The sequence below is a fragment of the Bombina bombina genome, unplaced genomic scaffold (genome assembly GCF_027579735.1).
Source record: "Bombina bombina isolate aBomBom1 unplaced genomic scaffold, aBomBom1.pri scaffold_1580, whole genome shotgun sequence".
NCBI classification, from domain to species: Eukaryota; Metazoa; Chordata; class Amphibia; order Anura; family Bombinatoridae; genus Bombina; species Bombina bombina.
Window position 1 is genome coordinate 1 of NW_026511369.1, and position 19,790 is coordinate 19,790.

The 19,790-nt window shown below is 38.6% G+C and overlaps 1 protein-coding gene across 1 annotated transcript; it reads left to right on the forward strand.

Annotated features, from left to right (window-relative positions):
- Positions 1–165: 165 nt before the first annotated feature.
- LOC128643716 (Golgi apparatus protein 1) lies at positions 166–16,742 on the forward strand. The gene is made up of 4 exons (XM_053696546.1): positions 166–532; positions 2,194–2,315; positions 14,673–14,774; positions 16,478–16,742. Exons 1-4 carry the CDS (start codon positions 350–352, stop codon positions 16,689–16,691), a joined length of 621 nt encoding a protein of 206 aa, XP_053552521.1. The 5' UTR covers positions 166–349; the 3' UTR covers positions 16,692–16,742.
- Positions 16,743–19,790: the final 3,048 nt, after the last annotated feature.

The following is a 19,790-nucleotide window of genomic DNA, read 5'->3' on the forward strand; positions in this document are numbered from 1 at the left end:
TTTTTGCAGACACTTGCCTGATGGCTAAGGACATGTGCATGCTTCTTAGCTCATCTAGGATTATTCTTTAACAAAAGATACCAGGAGATCTAAGCAAAATTGATAATATAAGTAAATTGGAAAGTTTACAATTGCATGCTCTATCAGAATCATGACATGGCAACATAGGTAAACTCGATACACTTTTACTCCATCTTTGTATGTAACTGGAAAAGGTGTTGGGTAATTTCCAATTTCCCAAAGTCCCCTTTTAAGATATGTTTCCAAAATCTTATGTTTTTTGTTGCACATTTATATATAGAACCCTTTCTTAATAGGTCGCCAAGTGAGCAGTGAATGTCAGGGTGAAATGCTTGATTACAGGCGTATGCTGATGGAAGATTTCTCTTTGAGCCCTGAAATCATCTTGAGCTGTCGTGGAGAGATTGAGCATCACTGCTCTGGGTTGCACAGGAAAGGACGCACACTGCACTGTTTAATGAAAGTAGTGCGTGGGGAGAAAGGAAACATAGCAGAGAAGTGTCAACATGCTGTAAGTACTGTCACAAAAAGTCTGCCTTTTCCATTGTTATCATTTTATATGTGTGCACAATCAGTATATCTAACATGCTTTTACTAATGTTCTACATCTACACCATTCACCTCCTCTTCCCTCACATCTGTAGTGATTAGTCTGAGTACAAAAGGAATGTTGAGCTGTATATAGACACATAATCCATGATTGCCAGCCTAAGGTGTGTACAATTTAGCTCTCCAGAACTTTACTACAATTTGTTCCATTGTAATATTTAACAGTACTTTGCAATGTACGTTACAGAAAAGGATATTGTAGTGAAGCGGCTTATCTCATTGTGTATCGTGCCCACTCAAGACTTGATAAATGTTTAATAAAATATATATCAAAAAAGTTTTTAGTACGCTTTAGATATACTGAGATACTTCACTATTTTCAAAACTATTAAAACTTGTAGTCACAACTCCCTTATTTCATACAATACATACCTAATCATAGATCTCCATGTTCGAGATCTTTAGGTTGCTATGTTACAATTATTTTTTCAAACAGAAAGACATATTGCATCTCATTTCTGTAATGTTGTTCTGCTGGCGCTTTTTCATGGTTCAAAAAAAGAGGCCTATTCATTAAAGGTCTTGCGGACCTGATCCGACAGTGTGGATCAGGTCCGCAAGACCTCACTGAATGCGGAAAGCAATACGCTCTCCGTATTCAGAGCTGCTGGTGAAACCCCGCCCCCTGCAGACTCGCGCCAATGGGCCTCCAGCAGTGGGGTGTCAATCAACCTGATCGTACTTGATCTGGTTGAATTGTGGCGATTCCTGTCCACCTGCTCAGAGCAGGCGGACAGGGTTATGGAGCAGCGGTCTTTAGACCACTGCTTCATAACTGCTGTTTCTGGCGAGTCTGAAGACTTGCCAGAAACACGGGCCCAGAAGCTCCATACAGAGCTTGATAAATGGGCCTCAAAGCATGCAATTTTAAACAAACATTTTACATTTTTCTAATTTGCTTTGTTCCTTTGGTATCCTTTGTGGAAAAGCAATGCATTACTGGGAGCTAGCTGCTGATTGATGGCGACACATATATGCCTCTTGTCGTTGTCTCACCTGTGTTCATCTAGCTCCCAGTAGTGCATTGCTGTTCATTCACCAAAGGAAACAGAATTGAAAAGTTGTTTTAAAATAGTTTTTATCTCCCTTTAATGACATGCACCTGCAGCTATATTCAAGTTGCTTTCAAATTGACCATTTACTGTGAATGCACCTATGCTGCTTTACTGCACACTATTTACTGCTTGCCTATTGTGCCTAGCTACAGGCCGTTCTGCTTTGTCTCACACTCCTGTGCTCTAGTGCAGTGAACTGCTGCTCACACTCCTTCCCTACCTTAATGCAGACTAATTGTCTTGTAGTAGATTTTTTAGTTCAGTGCTTTTCTCTGGTTCCTGCATAATACAGGCTGATCAAATTTCAAGCATGCAAATAGCAAGGTGGGAAGATGTTAAAAACATGTAGAAGCTGATGCATTTAACCAGTGCTCAACCAGTAATACGCTGTAAGTCTTCGGCCTGTGTGTCCGAAGACCAGGAAACACTAAAGACAGCCTTGCAGTATATAGGGCTAGTTATTCACTTCTCTTGCCTTTCTGTATAGTATACTTTTATATTCTTGCAGCTTCAGAACTTAATTCAAGAAACAGATCCAGGAGCTGATTACCGTATTGACAGAGCTCTCAATGAGGCCTGCGAGTCAGTTACTCAGACCGCTTGCAAACACATCCGTTCTGGAGATCCTATGTAAGTACCATGTGGACTAGTGATCCTTATACCTTTTTTATATTACCCAGTGTCCCTATGTAGCATTGACTGCTTTTGTTTCTCCTTGCATGTCTGTAAATACCTAGTGAAAAGAATTGCAGGTGCTAAGGGTCTGTGTTTTCTTTCATGTAATTAGCAAGAGTCCATAAGCTAGTGACGTATGGGATATACATTCCTACCAGGAGGGGCAAAGTTTCCCAAACCTTAAAATGCCTATAAATACACCCCTCACCACACCCACAATTCAGTTTTACAAACTTTGCCTCCCATGGAGGTGGTGAAGTAAGTTTGTGCTAGATTCTACGTTGATATGCGCTTCGCAGCAGGTTGAAGCCCGGTTTTCCTCTCAGCGTGCAGTGAATGTCAGAGGGATGTGAAGAGAGTATCGCCTATTTGAATTCAATGGTCTTCCTCTAGGGCAGTGTTTTTCAACCAGTGTGCCGTGAGACATCCTCAGGTGTGCCACGACAGACTGACAACAGTGTGACATATTTTTTAAATTTTGCTTGTTTTTTATTCTGGGCCGTTTTTTTATTTTGAGTGAGATGATGACTGAGGGTAACAGCGCAGCGCATTATGATTGTTTGTGAATGAATGTCAATATGGCATGACAACACAGTACAGTGTGTGTGTATATATATATATATATATATATATATATATATATATATATATATATACTGTATTAGGCTACAATGTGTGCTTTTGTAAAATTTTGGGATAGTGGTGTGCCGCAGGATTTTTTAATGTAAAAAAGTGTGCCACGGCAAAAAAAAGGTTGAAAATCACTGCTCTAGGGGATCTATTTCATAGGTTCTCTGTTATCGGTCGTAGAGATTTCTTCTCCTACCTCCCTTTTCAGAAACACCGTATTACTCTTATATACCATTACCTCTACTGATTCTCGTTTCAGTACTGGTTTGGCTATCTACTATATGTAGATGAGTGTCTTAGGGTAAGTAAGTCTTATGTCTATTTATGACACTCAAAGCTATGGTGGGCACTTTATATGTAAAGTTCTAAATATATGTGTTTAAACTTATATTTGCCATGATTCAGGATATTCAGTATTCCTTCATTTCAGACTGTCCGTTTCATTTTGGGAAAATGCATATAAATTTCATATTTCTTACCTTCAATTGACTTTTTTCAAAATTGCGGGCTGTTAGGCTCGCGGGTGCAGAAAATGCTTCTATTTATTGCGTCATTTTTGGCGCAAGACTTTTTTGCCGCAAAAATGTCGTCATTTCCGGCGTCATAGTTGGCGCCAGAAGTTTTTTTTTTCGTAATTGCGTCATTTTTGACGTATGTGTATTGCGGACTTTTTTTGGCGCCAAAATGTGTGGGCGTCATTCTTGGCGCCAAAATGTGTGGGCGTCATTCTTGGCGCCAAAATGTGTGGGCGTCATTCTTGGCGCCAGTTTTTTTCACACATTATTTCAGTCTCACTTTTCAGTTGCTTCTGGTTTCTAGAAGCTTGTTTCATTTTGCATTTTTTTTTTTTGCATTTTTTCCCATTCCTGAAACTGCCATTTAAGGAATTTGATAATTTTGCTTTATATGTTGTTTTTTTCTATTACATATTGCAAGATATATTTCAAAAACTGTTCCTGTATCAGAAAATGCTGAGGGATTTCTGATGACTGATATCAGTCCTACCAAAGCTAAGTTCATTTATTTTAATGTTATGATTGTTTATCTTTAGCTATGGTTTGTAATAAGTTATCATGATACTCTTTTACATGCAGAGTCCATTAGTATTTATGCTTTATATATTGCTATTCTTTTTACATCTAATGTACAAGATATACTTAGGAATTTATAAGAATATTTTTCTGATTTTATTCTAAAGGCTTTGTCTGACATCCCGCCTTCTAATAAAATTTTTAGGTCTTTTTTAAACTTCTCATTTAGTTGATGAAGTTTCAAATGACCAACAACATACTGAATTATACTTCTCTGATGGTGTTTTTTCTCATTCAGAATTTTCTTCATCAGATATTGACACCAACAAATCTACTTTATTTTTTTTAATAGAGTACATTTGTTCTTTGTTGAAAAGGTGTTGATTATTTTGGATATTGAAGTAAGACTAGCTAACATTTAAATTCTGCTTTTTAACCTTCTGTGGTTTCTTCAGAGGTTTTTTTCCAGTTCCTGATACTAGGGAATGGAATAGGCCGGGAATTTCTTTTATTCCTTCTTTAAGTTTTTTAAATTGTATTCTTTGCCGGCAGTTAGTTTTAAGTTTTGAGGAAAGATTCCCCAAGTTAATGGGGCTATCTCTACTCTGGCTAAACATACTATTATTCCTATAGCAAATGGTATTTATTTTTTTCCTTCAGATGGGAAACTTGTATCTTATTTAAGGAAAATTATTTATTTTCAGGTACTTTTCTTAGACCTGTAATTTATTTGGCTGATGTTGCAACTGCTTCATCTTTCTGGTTGGATACTTTAAGAACAAGTATCGGATTATGATTTGTTTAGCATTCTTAAGTTGATCAACTTGCTAATAATTTCATTTGTGTCGTCATTTTTTTTATATTTTCGCAAATGAGGTTTAATCTATGTCTTTAGCTATTTTAGCTAGAAAAACTTTGTGATTTCAATCTTGGAATGCTAATTTCTAAATTCCATATTTCTTTTTTTTCAAGGTAATCAATTATTTGGTTCACAATTGGATTCAATTCTTCAACTGTTACACTGGGCTTCAAGATTGAGTTCAAAGACTAAATTTTAAGCTTATATTAGTTTTTTTTCTTACTAAGGAACGGAATCCTAATTTCTTTCCCAAGTAACATGTTTATAATTGGAAGTTTTCTTCATTCAATTTAAGCCAATTATTAAAAGATCAAAGTCAGCTCCCCAAATTTGCATGTAGGTGCGGTTCTTATTCCAGCTTAGCTGGTAAGGGGCAGGTTAAGACTTTTTTTTTTTTAAATTTGGTTCATTTCGGTCCAAACTTCTTTGATTTGGGTACAGAATAGGATTCAGAGTAAAACAGTCTATGAGAAGTCTTTTTTTTCTCTAACATATTCCGGCTATTCCAGTAAGGCTCACACTTTCCTGAAGTGTGTTTCAGACCTGTATGTATTGGGTACTTGTAAAGTGCGGCTGGTCGCCCATTGGGGCTCAAGGTGCTGCTCAGACCTGGAGTTTTCTGGGGTATTTATACCAGTTCCATTTTAGGAACAGGGTTTGGGGGTTTTATTCAAAACTATTCATTGTCCCAAAGATAGAAAATCTTTTTGAATTATCATATAAGTGTTCCATCTTTTTAGAATGGTGTTTATATAGTCTATTCTGCCTTTTTGGTCAGTGATGGGATTATTAGTTTACAATAGATACAATAGATGCATATCTTCATTTTCTGTTTTCATTCAGATTATTTGAATTTTCTGAGATTCTCTTTTTTTGACAAGCATTAACATTTTGTTGCTTTTCCTTCTGGTCTAGCGACAGCTCTAAGAATCTTTTCAAGGTTCTCAGTGTTTCCTTATTTGGACGGTCTTGTGGTACTGGCTCAGTCTTTTCGTTCTGCGGAATCTCAAACGATTCAACTTTTGTTGTTTCTTCAAGACATGGTTAGAGGATCTTTTTATCAAAAGCTCCTTGATTCCTCACACAAGGGTCACCTTTTTTAGGTTTCTAGATAGATTGTGTCAATGTCTTTGTCTCTAACAGACAAGTGACAATTTTATTGGGTTCCGTTTGTCGGAACCTTCAGTCTCTATTATTTCCTTCAGTTGCTATATATGCATGGAAGTTTTAGGTCTCATGGCTGCAGCATTGGATTCGATTCCCTTTGCTCATTTTCATAGGAAACCTTTTCCAGTTTTTTATGCTGAATTAATGGTGCAGGGGATTCTAGGATATCACTTTTTATATCTTTGAATCCCAATGTTTAACTATCTTTGATTTGGTGGTTAAGATCACCATCATTTAGTTCTATGGGTCTCTTCGGTCCATTCAACCTGGACCATGATCTCTACAGACGCGAGTCTTTTAGGTTGGGAGGCTGTCTGGGGATCTCTGTCAGCACAAGGGGGTTGGAAATCTCTGGAGGTGAGATTACCATTTGATATTTTGGAACTCCGTGCATTTCTCAGAGTTCTTCAGTTTTGGCTTCTTTTTGAAGAGAGAGACGTTTATTGTTTTTCAGACAGACAATGTTACAACTGTGGCGTATGTCAATCATCAGGGTGGGACTCTCAGTCCTTAGGCTGTGAAAGAAGTATCTTGGATATTTGCTTGGGCTAAATCCAGCTCCTGTCTAATTTCTGTGGTCCATTTCCCAGGTATAGACAATTGGGAAGCGGATTATCTCTGTCAATCAAGCTTTACATCCGGGAGAATGGTCTCTTCACCCAGATGTGTTTTTTCAAATTGTTCAGATGTGAGGGCTTCCAGAAGTAGATCTGTTGGCATCTCATCTAAACAAGGAACTTCCCAGGGGCCTATTCAGTTCCGGGGGATCCTCAGGCGGAAGCAGTGTATGCATTGACACTTCCTTGGAGTTATCAATCTGCCTATATTTTTTCGCCTCTGGTTCTTCTTTTTAGAGTGATTTTCAAAATCATCAGGGAGCAATCTTTTGTGTTGCTAGTGGCTCCAGCATGGCCGCACAGGTTTTGGTATATGGTTCTTGTTCGGATGTCCAGTTGCCAATCTTGGTCACTTCCATTTAAGGCCAGACCTTATATCTTAACATTTGTTTTTTTGTTTTTCCATCAGGAACTCAAATGATTAATTTGATGGTATGGAAATTTAATGCTTAGTACTTAGTCATAGAAGTTTCTCTGACTCAGTGATCAATACTATGTTGCAGGCTCGTAAATCTGTGTCTAGTAAGATTTATTATCGAGTTTGGAAGATTTACATCTCATGATGCTCTTCTCATAAATTCTCTTGGCATTCTTTTAGAATTCCTAGGATTTTTTAGTTTCTTCAGGATGGTTTGGGATAAGGGTTTTTGTCTGCAAGTTCCTTGAAAGGACAAATCTCTGCTTTTTCTGTGCTGTTTTCACAGAAAAATTTGCTAATCTTTCTGTTATTAATTGTTTAGTTCAGGTTTTGGTTCGTATCAATCCTGTCATTAAGCCAATTTCTCCTCCTTGGAGTCTTATTTTGGTTCTGAGGGCCTTACAGGCTCTTCCGTTTGAGCATATGCTTTCTTTGGACATTTAAATTACTTTCATGGAAAGTATTGTTCCTTTTAGACATCTCTTCAGCTAGAACAGTTTTTGAATTATCTGCTCTTTCTTGTGAGTCTCCTTTTTCTGATTTTTCATCAGGATAAGTTGGTTTTGCTGTCTTCATTTCAATTTTTTCCTAAAGTTGTGAATTCTAACAACATTAATAGAGGAATTATTGTCCCTTTCTTGTATCCTAATCCTAAGAATTCTTTGGAAAGATTCTTACACTCTTTGGATGTGGTAAGAGTTTTGAAATATATATGTTGAAGCTACTCAGATTTCAGAAAGACTTCTAGTCTATTTGTTATCTTTTCTGGTTTTAGGAAAGGTCAGAAGGCTTCTGTCATTTCTTTGGCATTTTGGTTAAAGCTTTTTTGATTCATCATGCTTATTTGGAGTCGGGTTATTCCCCGCCTCAGAGGTTTACGGCTCATTCTACTAGGTCAGTTTCTACTTACTGGGCTTTTAAGAATGAAGCTTCTGTTGATCAGATTTGCAAAGCAATGACTTGGTCTTCTTTGCATACTTTTACTAAATTCTACCATTTTGATGTTTTCTCTTCAGAAGCAGTTTTTGGTAGAATAGTACTTCAGGTAGCTGTTTCAGTTTGATTCTTCTGCTTATAACTTCAGTTTTTTTCATTATAAAAATTGAAACTTTTGATTTGGGTAGTGGATTAATTTTTCAGCGGAATTAGCTGTCTTTATTTTATCCCTCCCTCTCTAGTGACTCTTGCGTGGAAGTTCCACATCTTGGGTATCTGCTATCCCATACGTCACTAGCTCATGGACTCTTGCTAATTACATGAAAGAAAACATAATTTATGTAAGAACTTACCTGATAAATTCATTTCTTTCATATTAGCAAGAGTCCATGAGGCCCACCTTTTTCTCTTACTTGGTGTATTCAGTCCACGGATTCATCCTTACTTGTGGGATATTCTCAATCCCTACAGGAAGTGGCAAAGAGAGCACACAGCAAAGCTGTCCATATAGCTCCCCTCAGGCTCCGCCCCCCCAGTCATTCTCTTTGCCGCTCTAACAAGTAGCATCTCCACGGGGGTGGTAAAGAGTATGTGGTGTTAGATTTGTAGTTTTATTTCTTCAATCAAGAGTTTGTTATTTTAAAATAGTGCCGGTTTGTACTATTTACTCTAAGGCAGAACAGCGATGAAGATTTCTGCTGAGAGGAATATGATTTTAGCACCAGTAACTAAAATCCATTGCTGTTCCCACGCAGGACTGTTGAATACCAGAGAACTTCAGTTGGGGGGGACAGTTTGCAGGCTTAACTGCTTCAGGTATGATCAGTCATTTTTTTCTAACAAGACCTGGTAATGCTAGAAGACTGATAGAAATACCCATGTGGAAAGGTAAGCCATTTTCTGAGACTCAGTATAGAAGGATGGCTTAGTTTACAGGGCTTAAATCACTGGTGGACAATGTTATGGGTAAAATCGATTATTTTTTAATATAATCTGATGTTTGCACAAGTGTTTATCATGTTTGGAACACTTTTTAGGGGTTTTATACGCCTGGCATAATTTTAGACACCTATTTTGGCTTAGGAGTGAGGAGGGAGAGGGCCTAATTTTCGCGCCTCAGTTGCGCAGTTCTTTTACAAGATAGCTTCATGCAGCTTCACATGTAGAGTCCAGAGACTGCAGGAGGATTACAGGGAGGCTTATTTTTGTTCCACAACTAATCCCCAAGGAAGGTAGTGTGTTAAACTGGTGGCCAGCTTCAATTTGCTCCGGTTTGGGCAATAAGGGGTTAATTGACTTGAAACTTGGTGTGCAATCTTTTCAAAGCATTAGGATCATATGGTGTAAATTTCATAAAGATCGGATGTTTTTTGGAGATTTGGTAAAAAAGTGTATGCTTTTTATTATTTAAAGGCACAGTAACGTTTTTTTCAAAAAGTGTATTTTTCTGTATTTGAGTGCTATCTAAGTCTGTCTAACATGTCTGAGCCTGCTGATAGACCTTGTTCTATGTGTTTGAAAGCCATGGCGGTACCCCCATTGCATTTGTGTTTAAAGTGTGCTAAGGTATCTAAACATTTTAATGACCATGCATTGACACTTAAAAATGTAGCCCAAGATAATTCTTTGACGGAAGGTAATGAGGATAGTCCTCCTTCCTCTACCCATGTGTCGACACCAGTTACGCCCGCGCAACCGTTGCCTAGTACCTCTAGCGCATTGGCCCCTATTACTTTACAACAATTAGCAGCAGTAATGGATAATTCCCTTGCAGCATTTTTATCCAAACTGCCTATTTTTCCAAAAAAGCGCGATAGCTCAGTTTTAAATACAGAGGATGAGCAATCTGAAGCTTTGGATAATATATCTGTAGTACCCTCACAAAACTCAGAAGTAGCAGTGAGGGACGGTCTGTCTGAGGGAGGAATTTCTGACACAGGAAAAGTTTCTCAGCAGGCAGAGTCAGATTCCTTAGCGTTTAAATTTAAGCTGGAACACCTCCGCGTCCTGCTCAAGGAGGTTTTAGCTACGCTGGATGATTGTGACCCCATGGTGGTCCCTGAAAAATTGTGTAAAATGGACAGGTTTTTAGAGGTCCCTGTATACACCGAGGCATTTCCGATCCCAAAGAGGGTGGCGGATATTGTGACTAAGGAGTGGGAGAAACCAGATGTACCCTTTGTTCCCCCACCTATCTTTAAGAAACTGTTCCCCATAAATGACCCCAGGCGGGACGCGTGGCAGACGGTCCCCAAGGTAGAGGGGCTGTTTCAGCACTTGCTAAGCGTACATCTATACCAATAGAGGACAATTGTGCTTTCAAAGATCCTATGGATAAAAAATTGGAAGGTTTACTGAAGAAAAATTTTGTTCAGCAAGGTTTTCTTCTTCAACCAATTGCCTGCATTATTCCGATAACTACTGCAGCGGCTTTTCGGTTCGAGGCCCTGGAGGAGTCGCTCCAGAGGGAGACTTCATATGATGAGGTCATGGATAGAATTCATGCTCTAAAGCTGGCTAATTCTTTTATCACTGATGCCTCTCTCCAATTAGCTAAGCTAGCGGCGAAAAAATCAGGTTTTGCCATCATGGCGCGAAGAGCGCTTTGGCTCAAATCGTGGTCGGCTGATGTGTCGTCCAAAACTAAACTGTTAAATATTCCCTTCAAGGGGAAAGCCCTATTTGGCCCAGAGCCGAAAGAAATTATTTCAGATATTACTGGGGGCAAGGGCAATGCCCTGCCACAAGATAGGCCGTTTAAGGCCAAAAACAAGGCTAATTTTTGCTCCTTTCGCAACTTCAGGAGCGGACCTGCCACAACCTCTGCTGCCGCAAAGCAAGATAAAGCTTCCCAGCCCAAAGCAACTTGGAAACCCCTGCAGGGCTGGAATAAGGGCAAACAGGCCAAGAAGCCTGCTCCTGCTACCAGGACAGCATGAAGGGGTAGCCCCCGATCCGGGATTGGATCGAGTAGAGGGCAGACTTTCTCTCTTCGCTCAGGCTTGGGCAAGAGATGTTCCAGATCCCTGGGCATTAGAAATAGTTGCTCAGGGGTGCCTTCTAGAATTCAAGGATTCTCCCCCAAGGGGAAGGTTCCACATTTCTTATTCGTCTTCAGACCAAATAAAGAAACAGGAGTTCTTACGCTGTGTAGAAGATGGGAGTGATACACCCAGTTCCAATTGTAGAACAAGGTCTGGGCTTTTACTCAAACCTGTTTGTAGTTCCCAAAAAGGAGGGAATTTTCAGGCCAATCCTGGATTTAAAAATTCTAAACAAATTCCTCAAAGATGGAAACCATTCGGACAATCTTGCCGATGACCCAGGAGGGTCAATATATGACTACCGTGGATATAAAGGATGCGTATCTACATATTCCTATCCACAAAGGTCACCATCAGTTCCTAAGGTTCGCCTTCCTGGGCAAACAGCTAGGGTCCCTTCTAGCGGTACTAAGACCGCGGGGCATTGCAGTAGCACCTTACCTAGACGACATATTAATACAGGCGTCGTCCTTTCACAGAGCCAAGGCTCATACGGACATCGTTCTGGCCTTTCTAAGGTCTCACGGGTGGAAGGTGAACGTAGAAAAGAGTTCTCTGTCCCCGCTCACAAGGGTTCCTTTCCTGGGAACACTAATAGACTCGGTAGAAATGAAAATCTTTCTGACGGAGGTCAGGAAGTCAAAGCTGCTGAATACTTGCCGAGTTCTTCATTCCATTCCTCGGCCTTCCGTGGCTCAGTGCATGGAAGTAATTGGTTTAATGGTTGCGGCAATGGACGTAGTCCCTTTTGCCCGAATTCATCTCAGACCACTGCAGCTGTGCATGCTCAAACAGTGGAATGGAGATTACGCAGATTTGTCTCCTCAAGTACAAATGGACCAGAAAACCAGAGACTCTCTTCTCTGGTGGTTGTCTCAAGATCACCTGTCTCAGGGAATGAGTTTCCGCAGACCGGAGTGGATCATTGTCACGACCGAGGCCAGTCTGTTAGGCTGGGGTGCGGTCTGGAACTCCCTGAAGGCTCAGGGACTATGGTCTCGGGAAGAATCTCTTCTTCCGATAAACATTTTGGAGTTGAGAGCGATATTCAATACGCTCCAGGTGTGGCCTCAACTAGCGGAGGCCAAATTCATCAGATTTCAGTCGGACAACATCACGACTGTAGCGTACATCAATCATCAGGGAGGAACAAAAAGTTCCCTAGCGTTGAAGGAAGTATCCAAGATCATCAAATGGGCGGAGGATCACTCCTGCCATCTTTCTGCAATTCACATCCCAGGGGTAGACAACTGGGAGGCGGATTTTCTAAGTCGTCAGACTTTCCATCCGGGGGAGTGGGAACTCCACCCGGAGGTTTTTGCTCAGGTAACTCGGCTATGGGGCATTCCAGAATTGGATCCGATGGCGTCGCGTCAGAACACCAAACTTCCCCTTTACGGATCCCGATCCAGGGATCCCAAGGCGGCATTGATGGATGCATTAATAGCGCCTTGGTCGTTCAGTCTAGCTTATGTCTTTCCACCGTTTCCTCTTCTCCTTCGGCTAGTAGCCAGAATCAAACAGGAGAAGGCTTCGGTAATTCTGATAGCGCCTGCGTGGCCACGCAGGACTTGGTATGCAGACCTAGTGGACATGGCAGTTTCCATGGTGGGACCGATGACATCGAGGCAGGATCTTCTAATTCAAGCACCCAAATCTAGTTTCTCTGAATCAGTTATAGACACTCTGATACAGGCCAGAAAGCCTGTCACCAGGAAAATTTACCATAAGATATGGCGGAAATATCTTTGTTGGTGTGAATCCAAGGGTTACTCGTGGAGTAAGATTAGGATTCCAAGGATATGGTCTTTTCTCCAAGAAGGATTGGAGAAGGGTCTGTCAACTAGTTCCTTAAAGGGACAGATATCTGCTCTGTCTATTCTGTTACATAAGCGTCTGGCTGCTGTACCAGACGTTCAGGTGTTTGCACAGGCCCTAGTCAGAATCAAGCCTGTTTACAAGCCTGTGGCTCCTCTATGGAGTCTAAATTTAGTTCTTTCAGTTCTTCAAGGGGTTCCGTTTGAACCTTTGCATTCCATAGATATTAAGTTTTTATCTTGGAAAGTTTTGTTTTTAGTAGCCATTTCTTTCTGCTCGAAGAGTTTCTGAATTGTCTGCTTTACAGTGTAATTCACCCTATCTGGTGTTCCATGCAGATAAGGTTGTTTTGCGCACCTAACCTGGTTTCCTTCCAAAAGTGGTTTCTAATAAGAATATTAACCAGGAAATCATTGTTCCTTCTCTGTATCCTAATCCAGTTTCTAAGAAGGACCGACTTTTACACAATCTTGACGTGGTTCGTGCTTTAAAATTCTATTTAAAAGCAACTAAAGATTTCAGACAAACATCATCCTTGTTTGTTGTCTATTCTGGTAAGAGGAGAGGTAGGAAAGCGTCTGCTACCTCTCTTTCCTTTTGGCTGAAAAGCATCATCCGTTTGGCTTATGAGACTGCGGGACAGCAGCCTCCTGAATGAATTACAGCTCATTCCACTAGAGCTGTGGCTTCCACATGGGCTTTCAAAAATGAGGCTTCTGTTGAACAGATTTGTAAGGCAGCGACTTGGTCTCACTGCATACATTTGCCAAATTTTACAAATTCGATACTTTTGCTTCTTCTGAGGCTATTTTTGGGAGAAAGGTTTTGCAAGCAGTGTTGCCTTCCGTTTAGGTTACCTGACTTGTTCCCTCCCTTCATCCGTGTCCTATTGCTTTGGTATTGGTATCCCACAAGTAAGGATGAATCCGTGGACTGAATACACCAAGTAAGAGAAAACAGAATTTATGCTTACCTGATAAATTACTTTCTCTTACGGTGTATTCAGTCCACGGCCCGCCCTGACATTTAAGTCAGGTTCAAATTTAATTTATAATAACTACAGTCAGCACTGCACCCTATGGTTCTCCTTTTTCTCCTAACCGTCGGTCGAATGACTGGGGGGGCGGAGCCTGAGGGGAGCTATATGGACAGCTTTGCTGTGTGCTCTCTTTGCCACTTCCTGTAGGGATTGAGAATATCCCACAAGTAAGGATGAATCAGTGGACTGAATACACCGTAAGAGAAAGTAATTTATCAGGTAAGCATAAATTCTGTTTTTGTGGTGGTTATGATTTTTTTGTATAAAGCACAATCATTCCAATTCCTTATTTTTGATGCTTTCGCTCCTTTCTTATCACCCCACTTCTTGGCTATTCGTTAAACTGAATTGTGGGTGTGGTGAGGGGTGTATTTATAGGCATTTTAAGGTTTGGGAAACTTTGCCCCTCCTGGTAGGAATGTATATCCCATATGTCACTAGCTCATGGGCTCTTGCCAATATGAAAGAAATGAATTTATCAGGTAAGTTCTTACATAAATTTTTTTTTTTTGTTTTTTTTTTTCTAGCAGCTATGTATGTGACAAACATTTCCCTTACCAGATGCCAAAATAAATAGAACTCCCTATAAAACCTTTTTAATACAAGATAGAAATATTGTATTAGCTTTTTAGTGTTGTTTGTTGTACTTTAGCCACTTATTAGCCCAGGCCCTGCAGTTCGTTGACCTGAGTTGACAAAAGTTGCTATACATTATCCATTGGAATAGTGTGATGATGGTATCTATCTTTTAAGGATACTGTCTTGTCTCATGGAGCATTTGTACACTGAGAAGATGGTGGAGGAATGTGAACATCGCCTGCTGGAACTGCAGTACTTCATATCTCGTGACTGGAAGTGAGTACTTGCTTCCCATGCTTTTTGTTTTGTTTATTTAATGTATAAACCTTTTGGTTTTCATAACGTGTTTTTTTTTTTTTTTTTTTTTTTAATGAAAAATAACATGCTGTAATCCAGAAGTCAACAAATCTGTTTAAAATTAAAGAGCCAGTAAGACTATTTAAGAGTCAGGCATTCTTTTAGAAGCCAGGCAGTGGCATTTATACAGTATATAGATATATGGAGAATAACCCAAAAAGTAAGGAGCCCGGGGTAAATTCTAGGAGCCAGTGGCTCCCTTACACCTGGGTTTGTTGAGCCCTGTTCTAATCATTTAGAAAATTATAATTTTAAGACTATCAACCCAGCAGCACTGTGTTTAACCCCTGTCTGTTTAAATTCTTTTTTTTTTATAAACTGTGTGTGTTGATATTAGAAAGTTTTTTTAAATTCCCCATTGCTTCAGTTCATTTTGGTTGTATGTAATTAGTGACATAAGGAAATCCTTTTGGAACATACTCAGGTGGCTTTCCTCCTCTTGTTAGCTCTGTTACTCTGCTTTTATCTATATTGAACAGATGACATTTATCCTTATGATTTATAAAGATACATTGAATTGTATTTTTCTCCCCATTACTTTTCCCCAGTTATCCATTTAACAGACTGGTGTATTAAATTGTCTGCATACTGTTTTACTTTTATTTTGTCTTTAGCAATAGCTGTTGAAGCCACCACCTTTACTGAAAATATGAATACTGCTATATTATCTAACGAAATGCCATTTAAACATGCAACAGCAACCCATTTTGGGTGTGGGGGGGAGGGAGTGAAAAATTGAAGTTAACATGTTAGTACCTAAGTATATAGAAAGAGATAAGGAAGCATATGTGTATAGAATGAAAGATTAATATATCTGCTAGTTTTGCAAGTTCCACCCAGTTAAATGGGTTGTGCTTTGAAAGAGCAAAAACAGCTATATTGTATACAAAAATAGACCCAAAGGATCACTATCCCATACATTTTAAAGCTATATCCAGCTGGTATAACAAGTCATTGGGAGCACATTATTTGGAAAACCGATTTTACAGTATGTTGTCTCTTTAATGCAACATTTATTTGCAGCTAAACAGTTTACTGTAACATGAAGGCAAAAATAATTGTAGATTTGCTGGCCAGTAATTTAAAAAAATACATCTTAACCTGTGCAATGTTAAGCTACTTTGCTGTAACTTAAGGCATTATATGTTTTTCCCCACTCTGCAAACTTTCCCTGGCCTTTTAGGAGTTTACCACTAGTAGTAGCTGGGACAAAAGCTCACATTGAAAAACAATTTTGATTTCATGGTTTTAGTAAGGCTGCTGTGATATATAGACCTTGTTTCCCCAATATATTTCCACTAATAAATATTCAAATAATTTTGTAGTGTTTCTTGTTTTGTAGTGTTTCTTGTTTTTTGTTTTTTTAATGAGGTTCCTGATTTACAATGCTTTATTATTGGGAAGGTTCTTTATTTAAAATACAATTTTAATTTTAGGGTTTTGAGATTATATATATATATATATATATATATATATATATATATATATATATATTTTATTTTTTTTTTATTTTTTTTTTGTGTAATGCGAACACTAAATCTTATACTATTTTGGTAATATTTTGGCTTCCATGTTGCTACTCACTTTTTTCTTTTTTTGTTCCCAATACTTTGTAATTAAAGACTTGATGTTATCCTGTACCGAAAATGTCAAGGAGATGCCTCGCGCCTTTGTTATGCTCATGGATGGAATGAAACCAGTGAAACTATGCCAGCAGGCGCCATCTTTTCTTGCTTGTATCGGCATGCCTACAGAACAGAGGAACAGGGGAGGAGGGTAAGAGGAAATCTTTTCTTTTTCATATTGCTTTTATGGTTTTTTTACTGCCACGCATGACTTAACCATTAATATGAAAGTCCTCCCCTGTAATTATTGCCATGAGAATCTTATTTAGAATGAAAACTTTCCTTGGTGTCTTAACTAGTAGAATACATATGTTGCAGGTTTAGGATTCCATGTAATCTAAGAGAAATATGGGTGGTACTTGAAGAATGAAGATGTGTGCATGTGATTCTTCAGAGAAAGGGGTTCTTAAACTGAGTTGAGGCCTGTATGGGTAGTGTATCATGGGAAATGAGTCACAAGCCTTCCACAGGTGTCGCTGCCTTTGCCGCCTCCTTCTGGTTCTTCAGTATGCTCTTAGTATATGTGTGTGTGTGTATATATATATATATATATATATATATATATATATATATATATATATATATATATACAGGGAGTGCAGAATTATTAGGCAAGTTGTATTTTTGAGGATTAATTTTATTATTGAACAACAACCATGTTCTCAATGAACCCAAAAAACTCATTAATATCAAAGCTGAATATTTTTGGAAGTAGTTTTTAGTTTGTTTTTAGTTTATAGCTATTTTAGGGGGATATCTGTGTGTGCAGGTGACTATTACTGTGCATAATTATTAGGCAACTTAACAAAAAACAAATATATACCCATTTCAATTATTTATTTTTACCAGTGAAACCAATATAACATCTCAACATTCACAAATATACATTTCTGACATTCAAAAACAAAACAAAAACAAATCAGTGACCAATATAGCCACCTTTCTTTGCAAGGACACTCAAAAGCCTGCCATCCATGGATTCTGTCAGTGTTTTGATCTGTTCACCATCAACATTGTGTGCAGCAGCAACCACAGCCTCCCAGACACTGTTCAGAGAGGTGTACTGTTTTCCCTCCTTGTAAATCTCACATTTGATGATGGACCACAGGTTCTCAATGGGGTTCAGATCAGGTGAACAAGGAGGCCATGTCATTAGATTTTCTTCTTTTATACCCTTTCTTGCCAGCCACGCTGTGGAGTACTTGGACGCGTGTGATGGAGCATTGTCCTGCATGAAAATCATGTTTTTCTTGAAGGATGCAGACTTCTTCCTGTACCACTGCTTGAAGAAGGTGTCTTCCAGTAGGACTGGGAGTTGAGCTTGACTCCATCCTCAACCCGAAAAGGCCCCACAAGCTCATCTTTGATGATACCAGCCCAAACCAGTACTCCACCTCCACCTTGCTGGCGTCTGAGTCGGACTGGAGCTTGTGGTTAACTATTAATTTAAAATATCTCTACTTTCTACTAAATATAATATACTAAATCTCTATGGTGGTACCACTAAAACCAACACAGATAAATTGTGAAATAAACTCTATGAGGGTCCTCCATTATTTGTCAAACAGTTTATTTAGGAATCAATATATGTTAATAATAAGATAAATATTTACAGGTATGTATATATCAATCTATTTTACAGATACAGTCCACATTTTAAGATACAGGGCAACTTTTCTAAACTAACCCCAATTGTGCTACACAGAATATTATCCCAGAAATACTTAGCCAGATTCTCTGTGTCCAACATCATCCATCTTTTAGCAGGAGCAGGATACAATAGAAGAGACAAAGGCTCTGGTGTCACAGTATTTTATAACCCAATTCAAAAGGGAGTGGCTTATCAAATGCCACTCAAAAAGACCAATGGGAGTGTCTATAGTTCAGAGAGAAAGGTGTACCTGGGGGAAGGGATCCCAATAACAGCTAAGTGAATATTCCAGTGATAAAATGTCACCACATTCCCTCACTTTTTCTTCTCCTATGTTGCCCCGTTTTCTAGTTATACCCACTAGTACAGAAGAACACAGTGGGAGCGAAAACCTTACAGGAGAAATTCTCCCACCATCCCTTCGGAATCATTCCCTCGGCGATATGAGCTCTTCTGTACTTTCCTAGGACTGTCAATTCCTAATCTAACTTTATACAATTCATTAGAAAAATTAATTTAAAATTATACATAGAAACACAAAATCCTATGCTAAACCCCATTAGCAACATTTATACAATGGTCATAAATATTGGGAAAAGTTCATGTATGGGTGTGGGTACACTAGATGGGTATGTGTGTAGTAAAATCTTTATTAAGAAAGTGTGAATTGTGCCTGTAAAACAAAAGTTATAATGGTTCACTGAAGTTCTTTGTTGTCATCTTTTGGCATCTGGTCCTTGCTTTTGCTTTACCAAATCTCTCTCTTTGAACCATTTTGTTTTTTCCAAGACCCTCAAAGGAATGAAAAAAAGATTAAAACCAGGCATATATTTACTTCACACTACAACACTCCATCTGCAGTAGAAACTACATTCACAGTTATTAACTTCAAGTTGGAAAGTGCCTCTGTTATTGCATCATCCCACTCGCACCCTTACTTAACTTATGTTGCTTGATTTATATGATTATTTACCCCTTTATGCTATATATATATATATATATATATATATATATATATATATATATATATATATATATATATATATATATATATATATTATTTTGGCCTAATGCACCATTTTACATCTCCATTGTGATACATTATACTTATTTAATTTGTCCAACGCCACCATCATATCTTCATGGTAAGATCAGTCCTGAAGACACCTGAAAAACAACAATCTATAATATGTGTTATTGGGGAAAAACTGGAAGGAAAGGTGAGAAGCCTTCTATCTTCATTGGTTTTCTTCCTGCAAGATAAGACTTCAGACAGTTTACATAGAAATGGTATTGCATGTGGCCTCCCAAAACTAATCACAATGGAGGTATCTGTTATTGTTTTTTTTAGAAAGAGAATGCATCAATTAACTATAAATTCTTAATATTGGCATTTAAAACTTAATAATGAAAAACACTTAAAATTATTAATTGAACTTAACACTAAAGTACACATTACACAATACAAATGTACTGCAAACAAATATGCTTATAAAAAAAATGAATGATTTAATTTGAGCCCTCCAGCTCTGTCAGTTGCTTCTTTAGAAACCCAATTTGATCTCTCATTCTCCTGTTTTTTTGTTTGAGTTCCCAATAACTTAAGTTGGCCTTATTGTTTATCTCATTTGACCTCAGCCTCCAATTTTCTCCTCTGTT